General features: G+C 37.2%; 1 protein-coding gene across 1 annotated transcript; it reads right to left on the reverse strand.

The window, feature by feature from the left end:
* Positions 1-3114: 3114 nt before the first annotated feature.
* On the reverse strand, positions 3115-13868 carry LOC134257098 (integumentary mucin C.1-like; the record flags this gene model as incomplete). Its single annotated transcript, XM_062739741.1, has 5 exons — positions 13847-13868; positions 13582-13634; positions 12569-12634; positions 3373-3468; positions 3115-3183 (listed from the first exon to the last, which is right to left on the reverse strand). Coding segments are annotated over exons 1-5 (306 nt in total), but the record flags the coding sequence as incomplete, so codon positions are not given.
* Between the last annotated feature and the right edge of the window lie 237 nt (positions 13869-14105).

Consider the following 14105-nt stretch of genomic DNA (forward strand, 5'->3'; position numbering starts at 1 on the left):
TGTGGATGTAAATGTAGCTTCAGTTGTAGAGGTGCTGGCTTCACTTGTGCTGCTTACAGTTGTTGGAACAGCTGTGGTGCTTTCTGTAGCTGTTGTGCTGGCTTCAGTACTGCTTGTTGTTGCGCTGGTTTCACTTGTGGTGCTAGGTTCTGTACTTGTTGAAGTGACTTCAGCGGTAGTGCTGCTGACAGTGGAGGACTCCGTGCTGCCAATTGTTGAGGTTGTTGTGTCTGCAACTGTGGATGTAAATGTAGCTTCAGTTGTAGAGGTGCTGGCTTCACTTGTGCTGCTTACAGTTGTTGGAACAGCTGTGGTGCTTTCTGTAGCTGTTGTGCTGGCTTCAGTACTGCTTGTTGTTGCGCTGGTTTCACTTGTGGTGCTAGGTTCTGTACTTGTTGAAGTGACTTCAGCGGTAGTGCTGCTGACAGTGGAGGACTCCGTGCTGCCAATTGTTGAGGTTGTTGTGTCTGCAACTGTGGATGTAAATGTAGCTTCAGTTGTAGAGGTGCTGGCTTCACTTGTGCTGCTTACAGTTGTTGGAACAGCTGTGGTGCTTTCTGTAGCTGTTGTGCTGGCTTCAGTACTGCTTGTTGTTGCGCTGGTTTCACTTGTGGTGCTAGGTTCTGTACTTGTTGAAGTGACTTCAGCGGTAGTGCTGCTGACAGTGGAGGACTCCGTGCTGCCAATTGTTGAGGTTGTTGTGTCTGCAACTGTGGATGTAAATGTAGCTTCAGTTGTAGAGGTGCTGGCTTCACTTGTGCTGCTTACAGTTGTTGGAACAGCTGTGGTGCTTTCTGTAGCTGTTGTGCTGGCTTCAGTACTGCTTGTTGTTGCGCTGGTTTCACTTGTGGTGCTAGGTTCTGTACTTGTTGAAGTGACTTCAGCGGTAGTGCTGCTGACAGTGGAGGACTCCGTGCTGCCAATTGTTGAGGTTGTTGTGTCTGCAACTGTGGATGTAAATGTAGCTTCAGTTGTAGAGGTGCTGGCTTCACTTGTGCTGCTTACAGTTGTTGGAACAGCTGTGGTGCTTTCTGTAGCTGTTGTGCTGGCTTCAGTACTGCTTGTTGTTGCGCTGGTTTCACTTGTGGTGCTAGGTTCTGTACTTGTTGAAGTGACTTCAGCGGTAGTGCTGCTGACAGTGGAGGACTCCGTGCTGCCAATTGTTGAGGTTGTTGTGTCTGCAACTGTGGATGTAAATGTAGCTTCAGTTGTAGAGGTGCTGGCTTCACTTGTGCTGCTTACAGTTGTTGGAACAGCTGTGGTGCTTTCTGTAGCTGTTGTGCTGGCTTCAGTACTGCTTGTTGTTGCGCTGGTTTCACTTGTGGTGCTAGGTTCTGTACTTGTTGAAGTGACTTCAGCGGTAGTGCTGCTGACAGTGGAGGACTCCGTGCTGCCAATTGTTGAGGTTGTTGTGTCTGCAACTGTGGATGTAAATGTAGCTTCAGTTGTAGAGGTGCTGGCTTCACTTGTGCTGCTTACAGTTGTTGGAACAGCTGTGGTGCTTTCTGTAGCTGTTGTGCTGGCTTCAGTACTGCTTGTTGTTGCGCTGGTTTCACTTGTGGTGCTAGGTTCTGTACTTGTTGAAGTGACTTCAGCGGTAGTGCTGCTGACAGTGGAGGACTCCGTGCTGCCAATTGTTGAGGTTGTTGTGTCTGCAACTGTGGATGTAAATGTAGCTTCAGTTGTAGAGGTGCTGGCTTCACTTGTGCTGCTTACAGTTGTTGGAACAGCTGTGGTGCTTTCTGTAGCTGTTGTGCTGGCTTCAGTACTGCTTGTTGTTGCGCTGGTTTCACTTGTGGTGCTAGGTTCTGTACTTGTTGAAGTGACTTCAGCGGTAGTGCTGCTGACAGTGGAGGACTCCGTGCTGCCAATTGTTGAGGTTGTTGTGTCTGCAACTGTGGATGTAAATGTAGCTTCAGTTGTAGAGGTGCTGGCTTCACTTGTGCTGCTTACAGTTGTTGGAACAGCTGTGGTGCTTTCTGTAGCTGTTGTGCTGGCTTCAGTACTGCTTGTTGTTGCGCTGGTTTCACTTGTGGTGCTAGGTTCTGTACTTGTTGAAGTGACTTCAGCGGTAGTGCTGCTGACAGTGGAGGACTCCGTGCTGCCAATTGTTGAGGTTGTTGTGTCTGCAACTGTGGATGTAAATGTAGCTTCAGTTGTAGAGGTGCTGGCTTCACTTGTGCTGCTTACAGTTGTTGGAACAGCTGTGGTGCTTTCTGTAGCTGTTGTGCTGGCTTCAGTACTGCTTGTTGTTGCGCTGGTTTCACTTGTGGTGCTAGGTTCTGTACTTGTTGAAGTGACTTCAGCGGTAGTGCTGCTGACAGTGGAGGACTCCGTGCTGCCAATTGTTGAGGTTGTTGTGTCTGCAACTGTGGATGTAAATGTAGCTTCAGTTGTAGAGGTGCTGGCTTCACTTGTGCTGCTTACAGTTGTTGGAACAGCTGTGGTGCTTTCTGTAGCTGTTGTGCTGGCTTCAGTACTGCTTGTTGTTGCGCTGGTTTCACTTGTGGTGCTAGGTTCTGTACTTGTTGAAGTGACTTCAGCGGTAGTGCTGCTGACAGTGGAGGACTCCGTGCTGCCAATTGTTGAGGTTGTTGTGTCTGCAACTGTGGATGTAAATGTAGCTTCAGTTGTAGAGGTGCTGGCTTCACTTGTGCTGCTTACAGTTGTTGGAACAGCTGTGGTGCTTTCTGTAGCTGTTGTGCTGGCTTCAGTACTGCTTGTTGTTGCGCTGGTTTCACTTGTGGTGCTAGGTTCTGTACTTGTTGAAGTGACTTCAGCGGTAGTGCTGCTGACAGTGGAGGACTCCGTGCTGCCAATTGTTGAGGTTGTTGTGTCTGCAACTGTGGATGTAAATGTAGCTTCAGTTGTAGAGGTGCTGGCTTCACTTGTGCTGCTTACAGTTGTTGGAACAGCTGTGGTGCTTTCTGTAGCTGTTGTGCTGGCTTCAGTACTGCTTGTTGTTGCGCTGGTTTCACTTGTGGTGCTAGGTTCTGTACTTGTTGAAGTGACTTCAGCGGTAGTGCTGCTGACAGTGGAGGACTCCGTGCTGCCAATTGTTGAGGTTGTTGTGTCTGCAACTGTGGATGTAAATGTAGCTTCAGTTGTAGAGGTGCTGGCTTCACTTGTGCTGCTTACAGTTGTTGGAACAGCTGTGGTGCTTTCTGTAGCTGTTGTGCTGGCTTCAGTACTGCTTGTTGTTGCGCTGGTTTCACTTGTGGTGCTAGGTTCTGTACTTGTTGAAGTGACTTCAGCGGTAGTGCTGCTGACAGTGGAGGACTCCGTGCTGCCAATTGTTGAGGTTGTTGTGTCTGCAACTGTGGATGTAAATGTAGCTTCAGTTGTAGAGGTGCTGGCTTCACTTGTGCTGCTTACAGTTGTTGGAACAGCTGTGGTGCTTTCTGTAGCTGTTGTGCTGGCTTCAGTACTGCTTGTTGTTGCGCTGGTTTCACTTGTGGTGCTAGGTTCTGTACTTGTTGAAGTGACTTCAGCGGTAGTGCTGCTGACAGTGGAGGACTCCGTGCTGCCAATTGTTGAGGTTGTTGTGTCTGCAACTGTGGATGTAAATGTAGCTTCAGTTGTAGAGGTGCTGGCTTCACTTGTGCTGCTTACAGTTGTTGGAACAGCTGTGGTGCTTTCTGTAGCTGTTGTGCTGGCTTCAGTACTGCTTGTTGTTGCGCTGGTTTCACTTGTGGTGCTAGGTTCTGTACTTGTTGAAGTGACTTCAGCGGTAGTGCTGCTGACAGTGGAGGACTCCGTGCTGCCAATTGTTGAGGTTGTTGTGTCTGCAACTGTGGATGTAAATGTAGCTTCAGTTGTAGAGGTGCTGGCTTCACTTGTGCTGCTTACAGTTGTTGGAACAGCTGTGGTGCTTTCTGTAGCTGTTGTGCTGGCTTCAGTACTGCTTGTTGTTGCGCTGGTTTCACTTGTGGTGCTAGGTTCTGTACTTGTTGAAGTGACTTCAGCGGTAGTGCTGCTGACAGTGGAGGACTCCGTGCTGCCAATTGTTGAGGTTGTTGTGTCTGCAACTGTGGATGTAAATGTAGCTTCAGTTGTAGAGGTGCTGGCTTCACTTGTGCTGCTTACAGTTGTTGGAACAGCTGTGGTGCTTTCTGTAGCTGTTGTGCTGGCTTCAGTACTGCTTGTTGTTGCGCTGGTTTCACTTGTGGTGCTAGGTTCTGTACTTGTTGAAGTGACTTCAGCGGTAGTGCTGCTGACAGTGGAGGACTCCGTGCTGCCAATTGTTGAGGTTGTTGTGTCTGCAACTGTGGATGTAAATGTAGCTTCAGTTGTAGAGGTGCTGGCTTCACTTGTGCTGCTTACAGTTGTTGGAACAGCTGTGGTGCTTTCTGTAGCTGTTGTGCTGTCTTCAGTACTACTTGTTTAATGGACTTAGTTGGTAAGGTGTACTGCTGACAGTTGTGCTGATTGTTAGGTTGTTGTGTCTGCAGCTGTGGATGTGGCTTCAGTTGTAGAGGTGCTGGCTTCACTTGTGCTGCTTACAGTTGTTGGAACAGCTGTGGTGCTTTCTGTAGCTGTTGTCCTCCATTGTGCTATTTGTATTAGATACAGTGGATGAACCCGTACTATCCTCCATTGTGCTATTTGTATTTAATGGAGTCGTGGTATAGAAAGGTTCTGTTGAAGATGTATTTGTCTTGTTTTCTTCTGTGGTATTATTTGATTGTGAAGAAGTTGGCAAAGAAAGTGATGGATCGCTGGTTGTAAATGTGGACTCGGACTCCGTGATATTTAGCGGAAAACTTGTCGAGGATATTGTTGGATTTTCTGTACTTGAACTTTGTGCCTTTGTAATGACCCACAAGAAGAGAAGGATCCTTGAGGTATATAGTTTCCATGGTATTGATTTTTGTTGAGAGTTCATAAGTTGTATATTCACCGATTGTTCAAATGTTGTGCCGTTTGTCGAAATTTTCCCCGAATTCCATCCATTGAAAGTAAATATCTAACCTGTCTTCGTCATTTGTTCTGTAAAATGTTGGAGAATATATAAATTAAATCATGTTAAGTTTTACGTTTAATATTTTTTTTACTTAGTAACCGTTGACCTTAGTTGGATGTCAATGAGCAATATAATAATTGTCCTCCGCTTTACGCTCATTTGTCTGTCTGTTTGTTGTAAAAACTTTAACTTTGGTCATAACTTTTGAATGAGAAGAGATAGGGCTTTAATATTTCACACTTGCATTACTTGTGACAAGACCTTTTCAAATATACTATACTTTTTACCCCGTGACCTTGAACGTGAAGTTTGATCTACTTTTCAAAAATTTTAACATTACTTTATATTGGTAATAACTTTTGAAGAGAAAAAGGTAGGACATTCATATTATATCTTACATGCGTTTTACCTTTGACAATGCCTTTCTTAATATACAATGGTTTTTGAAATGGTGATCTTGACCTTGAAGTTTGGCCCAGTTAAATTTTCAAAAACTTAAAAGTAGGCCATAATTTCTTGATGAGAAGAGATCGGGCTTTCATATTTCATATGTGTATTACCTGTGACAAGACCTTTCTCAATACGCTGTGAATTTTGACTCCTTGTCGTTGAAATTGAAGCTTATTTTTCAAACATGTTATTTTTCGTTATAACCTTTGATCGAGCAGAGATGGGCTTTCGTATATGACGTACATTCCCTGTATCAAGATGTTTCAATGCTATAATTGTTTACCCGTTAAAATTTATGAAAATGTACTTTATTTTTAAGAAAATTCAACTTTGTTGATAACTTTGCAATGACGCATGATAGGGCATAGATATCTGATACAAAATGCCATAAATATTGGCATCCCATCCATTAAGATACCAAAAGCGGGGAACAATAATTGTTTGAATTTGCTTGTTTCCGTGTAAATCCAGAACAGAGTCAATTCCCAGTCGTAATGGGTTACATGTATCAAAATAGTCCAATTTTTATAAAATGGAAAAAAACTATAGGCCAATCGGAGATTAAATTTAAGAATTTCGTTAAGAAAGTACTATCCGTCAAAGTAGGCAGTTCATAATTTAAAAGTTGTGAACGAACCTACATGAACATTCACTAAACCTAAAAATTTTCTTTAATTGAATTAAGGATAGAAACACATACATATCGTCCACGTAATGTAGTCCTTTCTTTAAAGGACAGCAACTTTTTTTCATAATTGGGTTCACGATAGGGTTCGTGATGCACTAAATTTATTTCGTGATGCACTAAATTAATATTCTAAACGAGATTGTCATGATTTGAAACTTGCTGGACAGCTTTTACCTTGATTAGTTATAGATCAACTTGGCATTTCGTTCTGCTTCATTGCTTTTTGAAGGAAATATAGTATTTTTATTTTTTTTATAATTGGGTTCACAAAATAGGATTCGTGATGCACTAAATTAATGTTCTACACGAGGTTGTCATGATTTGAAACTTGCTGGATAGCTTTATAGTGACAAATATAGATCAAGTTTGATTTTTTGGTATAAAATTGCTTTTCATCAATGTAAAATGAGCTGTTCTGATCAAAACATTTGTGTGTCAAATGGCATTCAAAGATGTGGTCTTTCTTTGTAAGGAAGATCGATTTAATTCCAAGACATTTCATTCATAAACAAGTAAAAACCGAAATATCCTTATTTAAGTGGCACTTTTTCATACACAGGGTCTAATAAAATGACACCCTAAAGAAAAAAGGGGATCCCGGTAGGGGACATGTATTTCTCTTATAATGCTTATTATAAATAAGGTGTTAAAACTTCTACATGTAAATAAAAGTAAAGTACTCTTGTTTCCTTATATATCATATATACATGTGCTATATATTGAAGATGTGTTGGTTTACAATTTCAATTGACCATAATATTGAAAATATTTCTGTTGTAAGAGTACAGGATCCAGGGGTATCGACGTAAATATAAAATCCTTTAAAATCTAAATATTATGCAACCATGTCGGTTGTATTGATATAGGGTCATTCTATTTGTCATGTCTATATTTGTCTCTTGAGCGGATGAGACGAACCAAAAACGTTAACATCCTCTTTGTGTACATTACATCTAGATAATGAATATATTTTCTGTCAACTGTAATCATTTAAATTCTTAGGCCAATTTCCAGTTTAGCTCGGACTTTCAGTAAGGCGTTACATTCTCGACGTTACATATTAAATTAGTTTCTGAAATTTACACAGCTTTCCTTCGCTGTTGAAATATACATGGAATAGAAATTCGGGCAATTGCCAATTAGTGTATCGAATAACCAATAACATTGTCTCGTCCGGCTAAGAGGTGGGGCTTAAGTCGTCTCATCGTTGTCAACGACAATTTAAAGTTCCTGATGTTATTAATTTCTTAACCAATGAGAATCTATTCGCCATTTGACAGACGCTAATTACACAGCGCCGAGAATGCCAAGCCTTTCTGAAAGTCAAAGCTTACCTGGGAATGATTCTAATCTACATTGAATTGAACTGTTTTTCAATGTGTTGCTTGGTCATCAATCGTCACCATTTTCCTTCTGCTATAGACACTGTTCCTTTTTGAAAGCTTGGGAAAGTACCGTAAATGACACAGAGCATCTTCATTCTCAAAATGATGACATAATAAACAATGACATCATTTTTAAAACTTAAAATTATCTTTGCTTTTAATTTCTATTGTTTGAATAGTCTCTCTCCTTAACCCCCTTCTATGCTTTGAGTAACCCGTGCTTTGAAACTTTGTTTGCAATTACCGTATGCAGTTTTGAGAATACCTCTTATGAAAATAATAATCCAATGCCTGGTTTTATTTTTCAACTCCCTGTCTTGTCTGCAAAGGCGATTTATGAAAAATTTAAAATACCTGCGTCCGCACGTCAAGTTTACTTTTGTGTGGAGTTCCGAAATCGCAAAAACTTGACATTGTGTGCAGTGTAGCAACCGCTTATGATATAATGCCGCTTAATGATAGACGTATCATTAAGTGTTGAAATGCAACGCTTAATGTCATAAATCATTGCATTAACAGTCGACATGCTCATCCGCTTTTAATATCATTTAATGATATAATTCTTTCATTTAGCGGAAATCTAGCATTAGTCGGTTGAATAGGTCAACCATTAATGTAATAATTTATAGCATTGAGAGCGTCAACTGTAAAAGTCAGCGCTTCTCGTAAAAGTCCAATAGTCGGTTGAATAGGTCAACCATTAATGTAATAATTTATAGCATTAAGCGTTGTCGTTGCAACACTTAATGATATTTGTATCATTTAGTGACGTTATATCATTAACAGTTGCTACAGTGCAGTCCCGACATGGCGAGAATGTAATACCCGTAGCACTTAATTTGTGACGTATAATAAAATCATAATTTAACTTTTTAACCTTCGTATTATGATGTTTTGAATACCGTAACAGCAAAACACACATGTTATGCAGAACTCATTACATTATAGATTGTACTTGAAAATATTACCAAATTCTATAGACAGTGTAAATAAAAGAAAGCTAGGAAAAAATATCTTCAAAACTTGAATTGTTTCATAACCTACAAATCCTATATTATATTGTCACTAGAGGACGTTTTATCTATTCAGGACAGGAGGTACTTTGGTACTTCGTGGCTTTAGCTCCTTTGCCTTTTTACTTCACACTTTGATTTGTTCACATTTTTCTTAAAGATTCAGAATATTATAGCCCTCAAAATGCCAAAATAAGCTTATTACGAAAATAGAGAAAATAATATTTGTAACAAACTCGATTTTTTAAACCAGGTATTTTTTCAAAATCTTGGAAGGTAAATCGGATTTCATTTACTCTAGTCTAACTTCTGAGAGCCTTTGGTCATCTTATGTTTTATATTTCTTTCTCCAGGGCTGAGAAATTTCCGTACAATTTTAGTACATTGCAATCTTAATTGGGAAAGATATTTGACCCAGCGACTGACATGCCATTAATCGGATGTACCTTTAGAAATATAAGAATTCTGCGATCAAACTTAAAAAGTCTACTTAAATCACAATGAGGGCGTTTTGCCTCCCTGTTCTTTGTAGTCATGCATTCTTGTTATAAATACAGCGGATAAGAGACGGATTCACAGCTAAACAGAAATATTTTAAATCTATTCTTTACAATTGTCTAAAGTATTTATTAAATAGACCCCCACCGAATGTAAACGAACGATTGGTTGTTGAACGGTCAAGGAGAGAGAGAGAGAGAGAGCATAACTTTTAATAGATAACTTGTGAAATGTCAATTCCAATACTTCAAATAATTAATTTAAACACCATACCAAGTTTCACACCATTCAATAGATCACGAAACATGTATCAAGCTATATATACAGTATAACGCGATGTCACTTTACCTTTCGATAGCACACTCTGTCAACAATTGGTTCCCCAACTGCAACAAGTTTGACCTGATTTTCATGGAAATAAGAAGCTAATGACTTCGAAGTTTTTTCGTCATTTTCGTATTAATTTTTCAATAAATAGTGTTGTCACTGCATGTGACTAAAATTATAATATAGATGATGTTAAACATTCCTTCAAAATGCTACTCCGTCCGTAGCAATAAGTTTGTTCTATGGTTAGTCCTGATTTTGACAAAGCATTATACACCGTAATGAATGCATTGCATTGCAAGCCTTCGTCCTTTAATTGGCAATGTGATTTTTTTTTCAAATATTATATATGCCAAAGGTTGGTAGAAATGTAATGGGAAGACCGTGACAAAATCAGAATGGATCGAGTGTTTTAATTTATTAAAGAATAGTTTTTAAAAAGTTTAAGTGCAAAGACAATTTGTTTCCGGAGAAAATATACGTAAAAGAATTTAAAAAAACTATATGAATAAAATGTGAGGGTTCCATTCTGAAGTGTCCTGTTTTATCCCACATTATATACTAATAATCGGAAGTTCTTGTATTCCGTCGAAAGTCTTGGAATGTTGTGAGGCAATTTTCGAGGAATAAATGAGTGGTTAACGATAAAGAGGCTTGATCTGAAACGATGTGTTTAAAAAGATAAAAGTCTCTGGACGTGAACTATGACATATTGACATTAGTGAATAATTAATAAATTGATAAAATTGTCTTGAAGCGGGGGTGCCTGATATTGAGTTAAGTACCTTTTTGGTAAATATAAGTAGGAATAGGACATCCAGTTACTGGAATAGTGACAATGTTTTATCAATTTAAAAAAAAGTTTCTTAATTCCATTGATATGTCAACTTGATGTACCCCAATGAAGTCAATCTAAGACACCTTATAGAGTCTAACAGATCTGTTTCATATTTGTTTGCTTTACTAACTACAGAATATGATGGCATATTAACTACTTTAAAATTGGATGATGACAAAAGAAATGACTTCAGCTTTTGTATCGTCAACTTTCTTTATGATTGTTTCCAAACAAAGCCATGCACACGAACAAATTTTAAACCGAAACAGGTCATTGAGAGATAAGTTGATGTTACAACTTATATTTTAACAAGTTTGTTAAAAGTGAGCATTTCTTACTTTTTAACCGAGATATTTTATACCAGTTTACGGGACACGTCTCTTTAGACATGTTTTCACATGAAAGTTAAAAGTCACCTAATTCTGATAAAAAATTGACACACTACAAAACAGTCCTGCTTTTGCAATGTGATATCGGTACACATAAAAGGTCACGATCATTGACATTTCTCAGCGAATAATTTGGTTCAGTTCAGGCTGAGACGCGAGAAAAGAGAATGTTACTTTAAAAAGAATTATGTCTTAACATTCCTTTACGCATATTAATATTATTATGATAGCCTTAGCATCACTCGATAGTAATATTTATATATTAATGGATACCATTAATATATTCTACATTTCTAAAATTTATTTTCTGATTCCTATTTAATATTTTTTAACAAAATTGAAAGAGTCATTTGTCTTTTAATTTACTTTGCATTTATATAAAAGAAAATTTACAAGTATAATTTTACGAATCTTTATTAACGCACTTTAAAAAAAAATATAATACATTTTATGCAAATTTCAAATTAAATTAATAAGATGTGTTGATAAATAACAGATCCTGGTTTGATAACTTTTTTATGATAAAGTCAGTGAAGGTCATCATGAGATATTAACGTTTTAAATATTTAAGGTTTTGATAAAATAAAATGAAAAATTAAAAAAATCTTGAAAAAAAGAGTGACGATTGTTAAATTCATTAATTCGATTTTTTTTTTAATTCTAGTCTTTGATAAGTAGAAAAATGTATAGGTGGCACTAACAGAAAGGACAGCTTCAAGCCACTTAGCATTTATCATAATAAAAAGGGGCCAATTTGATTGTTCAAATTAGAAAATTCTTTCTCTCTAATACGTTTAATGTACTTAAAAACTTCTAGTTTTATCTGTTTTAATTAACTCATTTATTGTTGAAAGTTTTCAACGCCATACCAGTTAGGTAAATACATAGTTATATGAATGCTTTGAGTATAGCATAGTCTTGATAGTTGTGGCCAAGGTTATTTTTTCCAGGGGAGGGGACGCATTAGCTATACCCCCACTTATTTTGGAAAGATATATTCATCGTATAAGCATTGAAAATGCAGCGTACCCTTTTTAGGTTTATTGCTCCTTGTTTTTTACCGACACGTATTGGAAAGATAAAGATTTAACTGACCTCTTAGACCCTGAAATATAAACTTTAATCAAGATCATGACGCATGGAGTAAACTCAATTCATTTTTATTTAGGGTATATTAGTTTTTTGAAAGATAAATAACAAATAAATTCTTTCCATGACTAAAATATGATTTTTTTTTCAAAGTGCGTTAAGTGTACAGCCATGGTAAAATATATTGATGTAGACCCTTAACGCACTTTGAAAATTTTTTTCAAGTTGTTTGTTCCTAGAAAAATCTGGATTTTGGCCTCAAAAAAATTTTCAAAGTGCGTTGATTTTGTCCCAATTTTAACGCACTTTGAAAATTTTTTTCAAAGTGCGTAATTTTTTCAAAGTGCGTTGCCACCTACCATTAATATATTCTACATTTCTAAAATTTATTTTCTGATTCCTTTTTAATATTTTTTAACAAAATTGAAAGAGTCATTTGTCTTTTAATTTATCTTTGCTTATTTATATAAAAGAAAATACATAATACAAGTATAATTTTACGAATCTTTGATTTAAGGAGTGTAAAAAATTATATATAAATAGTATTTTATGCAAATTTCAAATTAAATTAATAAGATGTGTTAATGAAATACTGATGCTTCAGTATGGCAGCTCACTACTAAAGTTAAACTCATTTGAAATTTGCAAAACTCCAAAGTGAAGGTCATCATGAGCTAAAGACAGTTGGCACCCAAAGAAATTTGATACTTGTAGTTATGTCTAAAGGCGAACCAATGTGAAATTTAAAAAAATCTTACTGCTAACCTATCAGAGGTTGTGATCATGACCAATGTTAAATTAAAATATAAAAAAAAATGATTTAAATTTTAACGTAAAGTTCGAAAAAAATGATATACAAAGAAAGGACGTGTCACGTGACCCCTGTGAAATATAAAAGCTCCTAGCAACCACCATTTAAATTAATTGCCAAGGTTAGATCTTTCTTAAGTAGGTCAAGTTCTAAGGTCAAGGTCATGATATCAGTGTTGATACCCTTAGAAAAGTCTTGCCATAGGTCATATACTTGTTAATTATGATAGCCTTAGCATCATTTGATAGTTGTGGCCAAGGTTATTTTTTCCGGGCAGTCAAACACATTAGCTATACCGGGGTATATGCCGACGAATCTTAGATTGCGGGAGCATAAAAATTTTCGTTACACTTTAAATTAGACGATTTAACTTTCCTTGATTTCTTTGAATTTAACTGACCTTATAGATTTGAGATATAAACTTTGATCAAATCATGACGCATTGAATAGACAGAAACCATGGTTTTTTTTCTTGGTATATTATTTTTGCTTGTACATGTCAGTAGGTTGTCAACTACTTTAGTGATCTAGACTTTGAGATATTACCTCATGGTCATGAAGACTATCTTTACAGTTTCAGCTAAGCGTAAGTTTCATACCCTTTTCAATCGAAACTTTGGTCTTTCAATTGTTTGTTCCTAGAAAAATCTGATCTAAATATTCTTGGATTTTGACCTCAAAAATATTTTTTTTTATGAAATAATACTTTCATAACCTAAATTGGATGAAACTTTACACATTATCTTAATGAGATGTCATATATATTTCATCAAATCATGTGAACCTTACTGAATTACTTCGACTCTTACTTTACATGTACATATACTTCGTTTCGTTCCTCCTACATAAATCCTTTCTCCTTATAAATATTCTATTGTGAATATATGCATGAGTGCAGAGTGACACAGTTTTTGTCAAATAGTACATGTATATTCTTTACGATGCACTGTGAATGAACCTTCCATTCTTTGCCCTTGTACAATGTTTAATCATTCAGCCTGACCATATCCTTTTGAGTAGTAGGTGGACATATAAAGCGCAGATTCACCTTGGGTCACTTTTAAATCCCGATAAATCTAAGTAGACCAAACAAAAAGAGAAATGCTGATTGATACCTTAAATAATTTTACCGCCAGTGTTTCATTGGCTAGTTCTGTACAGTGGCACAGATAACCACAAGGGACTGAAATCAAAGGCAAATTAATTAAACAGGGGTGTGCACCAGTTTCATTGAAAAGAAAATAATGCGGATACATTTCCGCTATTGATGTGTGATTATTTAGACCCTTTTATCGAGTGAATGCTATCACATAGTAAACAACATTCTCACCCTATTTCTGTGGGTAAGAATCTTCCTCTGGGGGATTTTATTTGCCAATTAATGCTCGATTTTACCAACATGAACCTCTCTAGACATGTCGGAATGTATTCTTTAATCGCGTGACTCATTGGCTTTAAATTTTAGTGAAATGAAAAGATAATTTTTTAAAAATTTTAAATTATGCAAACTAAATAAATACTGCACAGATTTCTTTTTATCTTGTCACTGATAGACTGAACAAATTTACTTTTTCCTTGATTTGTCTTTGTTATTCCCCTGAGCAAATGACTGCATTATTTAAGTACATACTTGTGCAAGTTTTCGTATTTGAAA

Source organism: Saccostrea cucullata, unplaced genomic scaffold (genome assembly GCF_032062105.1).
Source record: "Saccostrea cucullata isolate Sc308-1 unplaced genomic scaffold, CSIRO_AGI_Scuc_v1 ctg14, whole genome shotgun sequence".
NCBI classification, from domain to species: Eukaryota; Metazoa; Mollusca; class Bivalvia; order Ostreida; family Ostreidae; genus Saccostrea; species Saccostrea cuccullata.